This window comes from Balaenoptera acutorostrata, chromosome 5, assembly GCF_949987535.1.
Source record: "Balaenoptera acutorostrata chromosome 5, mBalAcu1.1, whole genome shotgun sequence".
Taxonomy (NCBI): Eukaryota; Metazoa; Chordata; class Mammalia; order Artiodactyla; family Balaenopteridae; genus Balaenoptera; species Balaenoptera acutorostrata.
The window spans coordinates 139,508,129-139,521,466 of NC_080068.1; the positions used below are offsets into that span (position 1 = coordinate 139,508,129).

The 13,338-nt window shown below is 38.1% G+C and overlaps 1 protein-coding gene across 2 annotated transcripts in view; it reads left to right on the top strand.

Annotated features, from left to right (window-relative positions):
* The window catches only part of NAA15 (N-alpha-acetyltransferase 15, NatA auxiliary subunit), a 76,734-nt gene that overhangs the window by 53,131 nt on the left and 10,265 nt on the right, over window positions 1–13,338 (top strand). For both annotated transcript variants that reach the window (XM_007172336.3, XM_028164001.2), the window contains exons 15-17: window positions 6,198–6,391; window positions 10,806–10,914; window positions 13,167–13,265. In XM_007172336.3, coding sequence (XP_007172398.3) covers window positions 6,198–6,391; window positions 10,806–10,914; window positions 13,167–13,265 — 402 coding nt within the window. The remainder of the gene's footprint in view (window positions 1–6,197; window positions 6,392–10,805; window positions 10,915–13,166; window positions 13,266–13,338) is intronic.

Consider the following 13,338-nt stretch of genomic DNA (forward strand, 5'->3'; position numbering starts at 1 on the left):
CAAAGGGTATCCCTATGAAATGTTCAATTTCCTTTGTGCACAATTACCATTTTCAGAGCTTTATGTGCACACATGCTCTACACACACCTCTCAGGGTAGTTCTTGTGGTGGTTTTGTTCGTTTTATTTTTGTAGCCCATAAATGGGATGATATGATTCATAGTGTTCTGAAATTTATACTTTTTCCCCTTCTTTTTATAGTATTGTTCCATGTCTGGGCACAGCTAATATCATCATCAGTCATTTTAATGGCTATGTGGGAATCCATGTGGGTCCCCCCCAACCCCTTACAGTGTTACAGTAAATGTCCTGTAGGTCATCATTATGCACATATTTTATTATGGATTGTTAGAAGTGGAAATTGCTAGGTCAGAGAGTATGAGAAATGTATAAAATTGCCTTCCATAAAAGGTTTTTATTGCCACCAACAGTGTACTGATATTTTATTTTATTGCTAACACTGAAAATTGTCCATCCTTTACATTTTTGTTACTTTGGGGAGAACATCTAATTTATAATTCCTAGATTTTTAAGAGTGGAACACCTGCGTACGTTTTCATGTGGCCTTTAGGTTTCTTATGTGAATTGCCTGTTCATATCTTTTGCCCGTTTTATTTTGAAACTTCTTGGTTCGTAGGAGTTCTGTACATACTCAGGACTGTAATCCTTATTTATGTGTTGCAAATATTTTCTTCCTGTCACTTAGGTCTTAACCTTTATTTACAGTGGGTGTCTTTCTTTATGTAAAAGCTTTAATTTTTCTGAAATCAAAGTTTTTTAGTCTTTTATGGCTTCTGGGTCTTGCTTAGAAAGGCTTTTCTCCTTCAAAATGTAAAATATATTTATAAATATCTTCTATGTTTTCTTATAATATTGGCTTTGTTATTTTTACATTTGGCTGTTTAATCATCTGGAGATAATTTTTATATGTGATGTGAGGTGGAGGGTAGCTTTCTTTATCCCCACATAAAAGACTGCTGACTCCTAAATAGTGCTTATTAAATAGGTTGTCCATATTCCCCACTCTTTTAAAATGCCACTTTTATCCTGAAGTAAGCTCTGAAAAAATACTTTGGTGGGTTGTGGGCATGGTGTCTTGTTCTCACATATATTAAAACTTACTATAAAGACACAGTAAAACTATGTTGTATTGACATCAGTACACAGGTTTCTCTTCTTATCCGTTTTTCTCTTCTTAATCTAACACTATGTCTTTCGATTTTTCTTGGTTTTACATGTTAATTTTTGCTTATGTAAGAACTGTAGAGTTAATTGATCTTCCAGAAAGTTTCTTTTGGAGTTTTAATTCGAATTGCATTTAACATATAGATTACTGTTTGGGGATCAGGAGATCTTAAACAACATTGAGTCTTTGCATACTAGAATGCATGTATCTCCTATTTATTTTTTAGTGTAATTGTTGTGTTATAACTTTAGCAGATTTACTCTTTGCATTTTCCTTACATGTCCCCCTTTCCCATTACAGTATTCCAAATGAATATTGTTACAGCTTTTGTATGTTGGTATCCTTATTGAACGTTGATATTAGGTTTAGTAGATTTTTCAGTTGATTTAAAAAATTTTTCTATGTAGGCCGTTATATTAATCTGTAAGCAGTTTAAGTATTTATACCTCTTTTTTTCCCCCATGCCTTATTGCATTGGTTAGGGTTGCTGAAGTAATGCTGATTAATAGGAACAGTAGTTTGCTTGCTGCCTTTTTTTTTAGACACAGTGCTTCTAATGGTTCACCAAAAAGCTTGATATTTATAGCAAAGATCTTGTAGGTACCCTTTATTTGCTTGAGAAGTTATCTTTTGCTTCTTATGTTTTTACCCTTTCAGTAAACTTAAGAGTCTTCATATGGCCAGATTTCTTTTATTTTGCCTTCTTATGTGTACGTTAGTTTGGCTGGGTAGAGTAGTCTAGATTCAGATGTTATTTTCTGTGTATACACATATACCTGCATATGTTCACATATACCCAAACCCAGATTTTTTAAAAAAAGATAATGCGGGCTTCCCTGGTGGCGCAGTGGTTGAGAATCCGCCTGCCAATACAGGGGACACGGGTTCGAGCCCTGGTCTGGCAAGATCCCACATGCCGCGGAGCAGCTGGTCCCGTGAGCCACAACTACTGAGCCTGCGCGTCTGGAGCCTGTGCTCTGCAACAAGAGAGGCCACGATAGTGAGAGGCCTGTGCATCGCGATGAAGAGTGGCCCCCGCTTGCCACAACTAGAGAAAGCCCTCGCACAGAAATGAAGACCCAACACAGTCATAAATAAATAAATAAATAAACAACCCCTCTCTTCAGTTTAAAAAAAAAAAAAGATAATTCAATATTCTAGTGTAGTAGAATTTTCCTTTGGCTCCTCCTAAGCTAAAATTTTGAGTCTCTATTAAGTTCACACAAGTACTAGCTAATTTATGTAAACTTGAGACAGTGCCTATCCAGATAATTAGTGCTAAATTATGTGAAACAGGATTTGGACTCTTAATGTCTATATTAATTTCCTGTGTGGATTCCTTTCTCTATCTCGGTATGGCAATTATTGTGAACTGAGTTGAGTTCTCTTAAGGCAGTGACAGGTATTACAGAATAGGGTCACAAACTAGCCTATGGGCCAAATCCATACTTCAGTTTCTTTTGGTACATGAAGTTTTATTGGGACCTAGCCAAGCCCATTCATTTACATACTGTCTGTTGCTGTTTTTGTGCTATGGCAGCTGAGTTTAGTTGCAACAGAGACCTGTGGCTTGCAAAGCGAAAAATATTTAGTATCTCGCCTGTTGAAGAAAAAGTTTGCTGACCCCTGGTGTAGCATAGTGGAAAGAGAGAGCTTAGACTTTGGAGGCAAAGTGAAGTGGATTTACATCCTTGCTCTGCCTTTTACTATCACTCTGAGTCATTATGTTTTCTTCTGAAAACTCAGTTTTCTGATACATAAAATAATATTATGAGGTTGTGAGATTGTTAAATAAAATAATGTGTGTATTGTATCTAGTCTTGCAGTAAGGATGCAAGTGGTAGCAATTATTTCACACATCATTAAAAGGCCAGAATTTATGTGGCCACTCACGCAGTCTTGTGTTGTAATGTAGGATGTAATTTTTAGTTCTTGTTTGAAATTTTCTAGTGGTAAGGAATTCTTTACCAGGAAAAAGAGAAACAGGTATATATTTGTTTTTATCTCCTGCTGCATAATAAATTACCCCCAAATTTAGCATCTGGAACCAGCCATTTCCATAGGTCAGGAATTCAGAAGCATCTAGGTGGTTCAGGATCAGGGTCTCTTAGGAAGTTGTAGTTAAGATATTGGCTGGAGCTGTAGTCATCTGAAGGCTTGGCTGGGGCTGGAGGATCCATTTCCCGGATGGCTTACTCGCATGGCTCTTGGCAGGAGGCCTTAATTCCTTAGTCTCTCCAGAGGGTGTCTTGAGTTCCTCAAGACATGGCCACGCTAGAGAGCCAGGAGGAAGCCATAACACCTTTAATGTTCTCTTCTCTTGACATAACACCCTGCCACTTCCTTTACATTTTAATTGGTCGAGTGGGTCACCAGGTACAACCTATACTTGAGTGGGAAGGAGAAATCAAAGAATTTGTGGACATATTTTTAACTGCCATGTTCTGCATTCTGGACACAAATTATTTACATTCTTACATGCAAAATATACTTGCCCCTCTCAAGGCCTCCATAAGTCTCATCCCATTACAGCATTAGCTCAAAGTCCAGATTGTTATCTTGTGAATGAGGTTTTTTGAATATGGTTCTTTAGTGTAGCTCTTCAAGCAGAGTTCTTGATAGGAAATCCTGTGAACCAGTATAAAGTGGTGAGAGAGAGGTTAGGCACACACTGTAGACACAAAGGGGTGGTGAGTGGGGAACGGGAGGCACATTGGAGTTACTGGTTCATGTCAATTCTCAAGTCCAGTCGGGTCCAGGTTAGCAGTTCTTTGATGAGGACTTGAGACCTAGGAATAATTCTTTATGGATCTTGGCTCTGCCCTCTGGGTTCCTGGTTCTACCTTCTGAATCCTTTTTTCTTGAAAGTTAGCATTTGTCTGCAGCTAAGTAGTGTCTTAATCTGCTTCCAAAATTTGGGAGTGGGGTGTCTGAAGACCTCTTTTCATTTTATACTATGTTCCTTTCAGTCCAAGTTTCTGTGTTTCTACCGTTACAATTCTCTTTTAAACTTCATGGATCTTTTGTGAATCTCATTGAAATCCATATGCACAAGTATCTTTTGTCTACTTTGAGATTTTGCTGAGAGGACGAAACTTCTAAGTTTCTTAGAAGGTCTGTTGTGTGATTGAGAGGATCTGTGGATCACACCCTTAAAATTTTTAAGAGAGCCTTTGACTAGTAACTAAGGCACCATTTTTCTGAATTCTGAGTCTTAACAAAAGATTTTAAAGCCCAATTCTCTGCTCTCCCTTTTGACATGTTTTCCTGGCAGTGCCCTGCGTTTGATCTTTGCTCAGCAGCCATTTCTGGAGAGGTTGAGAATTTTCAAAACCCTCAAGTCCCTGCTCCTTCCTTCAGTTTCTTTCTCTTGCATTTTTGCTAGAAGCAGCAAGAAGAATCAGGTGCCATCTTCAAACCTCTTCTCCACCCCCCCCCACCCCCCCCCACCCCCCCCCCATGTTTTGGGGCCTAGAAATCCACCTAACGGGATCATCCAGTTCACTTGATGCATTTTATAAGTGTTGCTAAGCTGTCTGCCTCTATGTGATTATAAGTGTTCCTCACTTCACTTTAGCCCTCACTTGCAGCCTCTTCAGAATCTAGATATCTATTAATAGTCTAAGGCTCTTAAGCTTCCATTAATTCTCTTTTCCAAGTCTTCTCACCTTTGGCCGCTCTCTGGTCCCAGAGCCACTCCCCACATTGTAGGGTTTTATTGCAGCAGCATCGCACTTCCAGGGACCAAAATATGTTGGTTGTCTATCGCTACATAACAAATTGCTTAGCAGGTTTAAACAACAAACATTTATTTCCCAGAGGTACTGGGGGCCAGGAATTCAAAAGTCACTTAGCTGTATGATTGGAAAGACTTAGGGTCTCTCAGGAGGTTGAAGTCGAGATGTCAGCCAAGGCACCTGAAGGATTGGAGAATCTGCTTCCAAGATGGCATGGCCAGAGGACTGCTCTTGGCCACACGGGTCTTTACATAAGGTGGTTTGGGTTTCTTCACAACATGACAGCTGGCTTCCTCTGAGTGCTCCAAGGGAAAGCAAGGAGGAATCCACAGTGCTTTTATGTCCTAATCTTGGATGTCATACACTTTCATTTCTAGTACATTCTATTAGTGAGAAGTGAGTCACTAAGTATAGCCCACATTTAAGGGAAAGGGAAATAGGCTCCACTTTTTGAAGGGAAGAATTTGTGGGCATATTTAAAAATCACCACAGTGGTGGTATATTTTAGAATGAGTTTTTTCATTTCTCATTATTGACAAGTATTTTCCAAATAAATACTGATTGTACATGTAGCTTTCAGATTTATTGCTTTAAGTCTAAACAGTACAGATTTTCCACTTTATTATGGCTTGTTTATCAGTGATCTCCAGTCTTTCTTTGAAACATTCTATAGTTGTACCTCAAGGGATATTGTTAATTTTTAATGTCAAATTTTAAATTTACTGTGTAGTTATTCATTATTCCTTCAACAAATATTTGAGTGTTTTCTCTATGTTTTGGTATGCTGCTAGGCCCTGACAATACAAAGATTACGAGTAAAGCAAGGTCTCTTCCACCAAGGAACTCACGGTCTAAAAGAGAAATAGATGTGTAAACAAAGTATTCTGACAAGCAGAATGTGTGAGGCACGGTGGCAGCACCGTTTGACAGGATTAGAGAAGGCATAACTAAGAAGGCGTGGGGCAGTGCCATGGAGTTACGGAGCGGCTGGTCGCATTCCTAGAATTGCAGGCGCTTTGCTGTCGCTGGAGGAGCTCGTGTGCTTTTGCGCTCCGCTGTGGTCGCCACGGTCGGGCTCCACCGGGCCTCACAGGTTTTTTGAGGAGGTTAGTGTTCTTTAACAAGGGTGGCGCTGCTAAAAGGTGCGCATAGGCACACGGACGTGTGTGACAGGGAAGATTTGTAGTGGGCGTTTATATGGGATATTACATAGTAATTGATCACTTCTAATCTGATTAACACACTGATAATTTTATTAACACTTGCTGCTTACAGCAAACATGTCTGACAAAGAGCTAAAGAAGCTACGTAATAAACAAAGAAGAGCTCAAAAGAAAGCCCAGATAGAGGAAGAGAAAAAAAATGCAGAAAAAGAAAAGCAGCAGAGAAATCAGAAAAAGAAGAAGGACGATGATGATGAGGAAATTGGAGGTCCAAAAGAAGAACTTATTCCCGAGAAGCTGGCCAAGGTACTTAAGAATAGTGTTTGGCACAATTGAGTGAAATTTCATGACCACCTATTGTCATTTTATACGGTGTTATTCAGCCAATTTGATTATAGATTTTAGAGTAAAAAAATCACTTTAATTTTTAGCTTGCTTTCCCTTCCTTCCTTCCTTTTCTTCTCTCTCTCTTTTTTTCTGATTGTATCTCACATTTAAAACTTGAAATAATGATTCTGATCCAGAGTAATCTAGTATGGTATATTGGAAAGTTTTGGCTTTTGAGTCATTCTGATCTGGGACCACATATTAGCTCTTACACTTCATTGTGTATCTTGGACATTTTGTCTAACCTCTCTGATGGTTTTCTCAAATATAAAATGGGACTCGGAAAAATCCCTACTAGGCAGAAATGTTAGGACTAGAGAAAATACATGTGTAAAGAATGTAGTGTCTGTTGTAAGTGGTAACATTGAACTTTTTATATCTAGCCTAAATTGAGCTCGTTAAAAAGTGAATTCTGTATGTCTCTCTCTCACTCATGTTGTCAGTTTACAGTATTTCTTTATTATATTTACTATTTGTACCTAATATCTTAAAAGTCCTCAAATATTTTCCCCAAGCCAAAATCTTATCTGCCATTTTTAACTATTAAGCTGAAACCAAGGCATTCGTTGTCCTGTGAATCATTTTCATCAGTAACATACATACGCACTTTTCTTCTGGCCCTTGACACCCTCCTACTCCACGTGCAGATAATTGCACGATTTACTATGTTAAAGCAATATAGTAAGCATATTGCCCTAGAGTTCAGTTTAGCCTTACTAGTAACTAAAAATTCAAAATCATTGATTGCTTTATAACTAAGGAAAATTATAATACCTACCGAATAGAGTTGGAAAATATTTTTAGAATTCTATCAGAGCAGATGGACAGTAATATCTCGTGGCAGTATTACTATTTAAGAAGCATAGATAAACGTAGCTTGGATTTCACAAAGCTGTATTTACAAATAATTGTGTGCTTTCTAAGAACAAAGATACTGCCTTTTTATTGTTGTTGGGAGCTTACTGGAAGAATATACAGGGATGTGAAGAAGCACCGAAAATTGACCTTTTAGGCCCCATGGAAAACTACAGAGTTACTCGGGGATAATACCAACTTCAGGGGCTTTTCATCTTTATGCCTCAGCTTCTTTTCTTGCTACCACTTTTACCACCATCACTGACTGCCTGCCACTGTCCTTCTTTCCACTTGCTTTCTCTCTGTCCCACAACTTTACTTAATGACTTTTTTTCTTGTAGCTCTTTACGTCTCGCATTATAGTTCTTAAAGAGGGGATCTGTTTGGATTTAGTCAGTGTCTAATAAGGAGTACCCCACAGAGCAGAATTCTTGTACCAGGTCTCCTTATACCCTATTCCATTTTCTTTGTGTTTCACCTATAATGGCTGCTTTGGGGCCAGATGTCAAGTTGTAGTCTAATCATTTGTAGCTAGAGGGTTGTAGTCTCACAACAAAATAATGCCTACAGAAAGTGCTTCTGACTGCTTTATTGGAAAGGAGCCTAGTGGAAGGCACCCAGCTTCATGGACTGCTCTTCAGTATATGCTGTTCTTACCTGTTAGGCACATAACACCTTTCTCTTCCCAGGATAACTGCCTCCAAGATGCCCCCATCTGATAGCATCCACACTCACCCATATTGCAGTGAGGTGGCAAGGCCAGATTACACCAAGCCCTCATAATCAGGAGGGACGCTGTAGGCTATTTAAAAAACTGCCTGCCAATTCTGGGTCTATAATCTGTAGTTGCCTTTTTTGGGGAGGGGGGTTATATTTCATCATTCTCCCAGGTAGTAAATGATAAATTCAGTTCACCAGTTCAGGATAATTTAAGTAAATTAAAAGCATTGTCAAATTAGCAGTTATTCCAGTGAAGAAGGAGAGAAGGAAAATAGGAAGAGGTTTAGTTAGTGAGTTTAATATTGAATTAACTGAGTATAAATCTGAAAGCTTGGTGGAATCTGTATTGCTTGTTTATCCAGGTTATCGCGAGGCAGTAGTCGGTAGCTGGTGTTTATGAGTTTTCTCGTGTACCACCCATCCTGTGTCCCTCCGTGCCTTTGGCCGGTGCTCATCGCAACTGGATTTTTTCCTTCTGTGCACACACATGTTCCTCATAAGGGTAGTGAGTCGTTAGCACTCTGTCTGTATGGTGTTTAGTTTTAAACTTCAGTCTTAAGCTAGTGTGCGGTGTTAGACCTTGTGTCGCTGTGCGGGGAGTATAGGGAGATACACTCCTGTACAACATATGTTAACACTCGGATTAGAGTTCAGGCCAGTTTATAAATTTTAAAATTGCATGTTAAATAAATGCCCTTGCAAATGGCCCGTCAACACAGTGCAGTCCCTTTCTATATCTATTTAACTTAGGTAAATTCAGATCTTGACTGGATGTAATTTTTTTTCAAGACAGAGACAGAAAAGAGTATGCATGATGCTGGCAATTCCATCCAGTACTTCTCTCAGTGGACATAGGACCCCACCTGAGTTTGAGGTGGGGGAGGTATGACCGCCGTCTCAGTTCTTGTGCCTCTCAGAGTGTGACTATCTTGCTACAATGATTGCGATTTTGGTACTTAAATGTGTGGTTTTCATACATATAATGCGAACTAGTGATATTATATATTCATATCTATATCTATGTGTCTGTCTCAACAACTTCAGGGATTTTCAAGGGTAGTTTTGACTTTTTTTTTAAATCTTGAAGCTGATTGTAGAACATCATCCCTATTTACATGCTTTTGTTTATATCCCCCTCTACTGCACTGTATATATGTAAATGTAGAAATGCAGTTAGCTTTATTTTGGTTATGTACCTATATTTTATCGTTTAGATTTAGCTTGACAAAATCTTCCCTGTGCGAGGCACACAGGAGCATGCTGGGACAAGAGACCCACATCTCCTTTGGGGGCGTATGTTTTCATTTATGAGAACTGCAGACAGAATTCATTCCTCTCTTTTTTCTTTCCAAATCAGATACTTGATTTCAGTCAGTGTAATGCTTGTCAGATGCTTGATTCCACTTCCCAATATCCTTTTTTGTTTCTATTTTATAATAATAACAGCCATATCTCCCTGGAGTAAATTATCCTGGTCAATACAGTGATCCTCATTTCAGTCTGTACCTCTTGAGGAATGAAAAGCTTGATGTACCTGGGTGGCAGTTTCAGTTTCCAGTCCTCTACCTTTCCCTGGTAACCATTTCTCCCCTGTATACCACAGATTCTAACTCAGTAGAGCATAGAGTCATGGGAATAAGAAGCAGAATATTTACAAATGTGAGAAAGGCATACTTATGAGGGCCCTTGTTTTCTCCTCTGTCTCTTGATATCTAGAGCTCTTAGAGTGATGCTGTCATATATTGATTTCTGGCATATGTCCTTAAGAATAATGGCTAGTGCTTTACATACTAGTACAAGGTAAATCCTATAGACACCGTTTATGGCTTGACTTGGTTTTGTTTGTTTGTTTGTTTGTTTTGTTTTGTTTTGTTTTTAATGCTATTAAATAATTTCCTCGGCCAGAAAATGTGCTGGTGAAACCACAATTTACTCTACTGGCAGAAGCATGTTGGACAGATATGGCATATCCGAATTCCATTGAGGGTAAATTGTTATTGCCTCTGTGATGAGAGAAGGTGAATATAGGACCCAGATGTTCAGTGCCCTTCTGATAAATATAGTGTTGTTCCCTACCTCCACCCCAGTCTACAGAGAATAGTCTTGTCTCAATACTCAGTCTAGGAGTAGAGTAGCACAATTATCTAGTAAGCATTATACTTGCCCGGTAATATCACAGATATGTAATTAGTACATTTATATAATTAATGAAGGGTGGTAGAGACAGAGTTCTGTAAATATAAGTCTTTTCCAATGACATCTCACCAATAGTATGGCATTTGAGTAAATGTAGATTTCTGTAGAATTTGTAGTGGAACAAAGCAACACAGAGTGGATATTGTACTATTTTTTGATAGCTTGATTATACTCAGCATTCACTCATTCTTTAATGTTCTCTACAGTTTTTAGTCCTTTTCATCCTATTTCACATCCCTTCTCTGTCTTTTTTTTTTTTTCCCTTGGCTATCTTACCTGTTTCTCATACTGTCTTTCTTTTCCTCATTTTGGTTCTATTTAATCTTCTTCTTTACTTGTTGGATAGTTTCTATCCAGAGATAATGTATAATCTCAACAGTTAAAAACCAGTGAGGAGTTCAAAATCCTCTTCCTTTAGATTATGGGTGGGTGAAATATGACAGTGTATTTCTGGGTGACTGGTAAGTGATTTTTAGCAAAAAAGTGTTTTTGATAGAAAGAGTAAATTCACATCCCCCCAAAATCTTGCTTCCATTTGTATAATATCTTTTATTTTTGTTAGGTTGAAACTCCATTGGAAGAAGCTATTAAATTTTTAACTCCGTTGAAGAACTTGGTGAAGAACAAGATAGAAACTCATCTTTTTGCCTTTGAGATTTACTTTAGGAAAGGTAGGCAATTAGGGTACAGTGGCCCTGGTCAGACTGATCACGGAATTTCTCAGCTACAGCCGCCCAGTTCTGATAGCCTCAGCACTGTAGGGCGTTTTGGCAAATGCCAGTGCGGCTTCCTCACAGAGATGCCTCATGTTGACAACAGGCTGTGGGGAAGTACGATGATGTGATTATCTCTTCTGGGACATTAGCATCAAAAACAGATGTACAATATATAACCAGGATTAAGGTGAAATACAGGCATTATCATGTTCATATGTGGATAACATTTAGTAAATACATAATACACATAGATCTTAGAATAGTGTCTGATATACAGTAAGCATTAAATAAATGTCAGCTATTAGCCATTGTTTTAAATAGAAGATGTGATGTTTGAGGTGTATCTTGAAGAATGTACCATACTTCTAAAAGAAAAGATGCACAGAAGGGAAGAGTATCCATGAAGAGAACACAAGTGTGTGTAAGTAATGTTGAGGTTATCTACATTGCCTGAGCCACGTAAGGGATAAATGGAGGATCTTGGTTGCCAGATTTAGAATTCTTATAAGCTATACGTAGTAGATACTAAGAAGATTTTACGGTATTGAATTGATGTAATCCAAGTGGTTCACTGAAAAAAGTTTATCACTGAGGTGATACATACTGAAGGAAAGGGAAACTGGTTAGTAACATCTGACAAAAAGTTACTGCTCCAAACAGTGTAACTGTCCTGCTAAACGAGATAGAATAAAATGGTACCTCAGAATAAAATGGTACCTCTGTAGAGTACCCATGCTGGGACTTCCCTGGTGGTCTAGTGGGTAAGGCTCCGCGCTCCCAGTGCAGGGGGCCTGGGTTCCATCCCTGATCAGGGAACTAGATCCCACATGCATGCCACAACTAAGAAGTCCACACGCTGCAGTGAAGGTCTGGTGTGCTGTAACTAAGACCCAATGCAGCCAAAATAAATAAATATTAAAAAATAAATAAAATAAATTTTAAAAATCATGTTTATCAAATGCCAGGAAAAGATTGCTATATAACGTTGTTTCAAAATAAGATTCAGAACTAGGTATAGTTTGATTTTAATCTTTATTAAGATATTTATATGAGTATGTAAAATAGAAAAGTAGCTGGGAAGAAAATAGATCAAAAGATAAGAGATTGTCTCTTGATGGAATTTGAGTGATTAAAATATTTTTTATATTTTCTATTTTCCACAATGATTTTGTTATAATCTGGAAAATTAGTTTAATAAATAGTCAAGTAATTTTAAAACTTTTAACAGTTAACACAACTCTCTTTTAAACAAATATTCTTGCATGGAGCCCCAGAGTATAAAATACAAAAGCTGTTCTGCTTTAAGTGGTGAAAGGCAATCTAAATTCCATTCAGTTGGCTTCTTTGCTGTGTACTAACCTCTGAATCACTCTCCAGCGTTGCAACAGTGTGAAATGGGCAATGACAAAGGACATAGCAGTATTTTTAGCTTTCTGAGTATAGGGGGTAAGGGAAAAGGAATCGTCAGAATTCAAGGTTTTGAATTCTGATATTTGGAGAATGAGACCAAACTAGGGAAGTCTTAACAAAGAGGTGGTTATGGATGAGACTTGGAAGTGTGGTGAGTATTCGGGTGCAATTTTCCATTCATCAGGTGGAAACACTACTGAAGCTTGGAAAGCATGGGGGATGGGGTGGGAGGGGAAGGGGTGGGAGGAGATGGGGTGGGAGGAGACAGCGCTGAGAAAGATCCATTGTCCTTAGAAAATGACTAAGGACACAACCTTGTTGAATACCATACCTTTTGAGGGGGAAGAGAAGCCAGGGATTGACAGGGGAGGAACAGTCAGGTAGAAGGGAAACCATTTCACATGTCACAAAACACAAGAAAGGCATAAACAATATTAGTTTCAAGCGTAAACAATGAAGTTTTCTAAGTAATGGGGAAAATTCGTTTATTTGACTATAAAAAAGAGGTCAGGGAATGAAATGGCTTCAAAATTTTCTTGTTTATATGGCATTAGTTCAAGTAATGTTGAATGCTATCTAAATTTTTTATACTTAAAAAACCTTTTTTTCTTAAAGAATGTTGCGTGGAAAATATTAGCTAATGTTGCTAATCTGAGGAAATCATTTGCGTTAGTCATATGTTGCAGTTCAGATGTGATGGACTCTAAATGAGTTTTTCTATTTGTAATAAATTAGTCCTCCAAAGGAGGGCATCTCTTTTTATCAAATGATCAAAATATATCTTTTTCTTTTTATAGAAAAGTTTCTTTTGATGCTACAATCAGTAAAGAGGGCATTTGCCATTGATTCTAGTCATCCCTGGCTTCATGAATGTATGATTCGACTCTTTAGTACTGGTATGTTTTTGTTTTCCATTACTTAAGTATTTGACTGCAGTAGTTGATAGTGACTGTATAAGTGATTTGTACA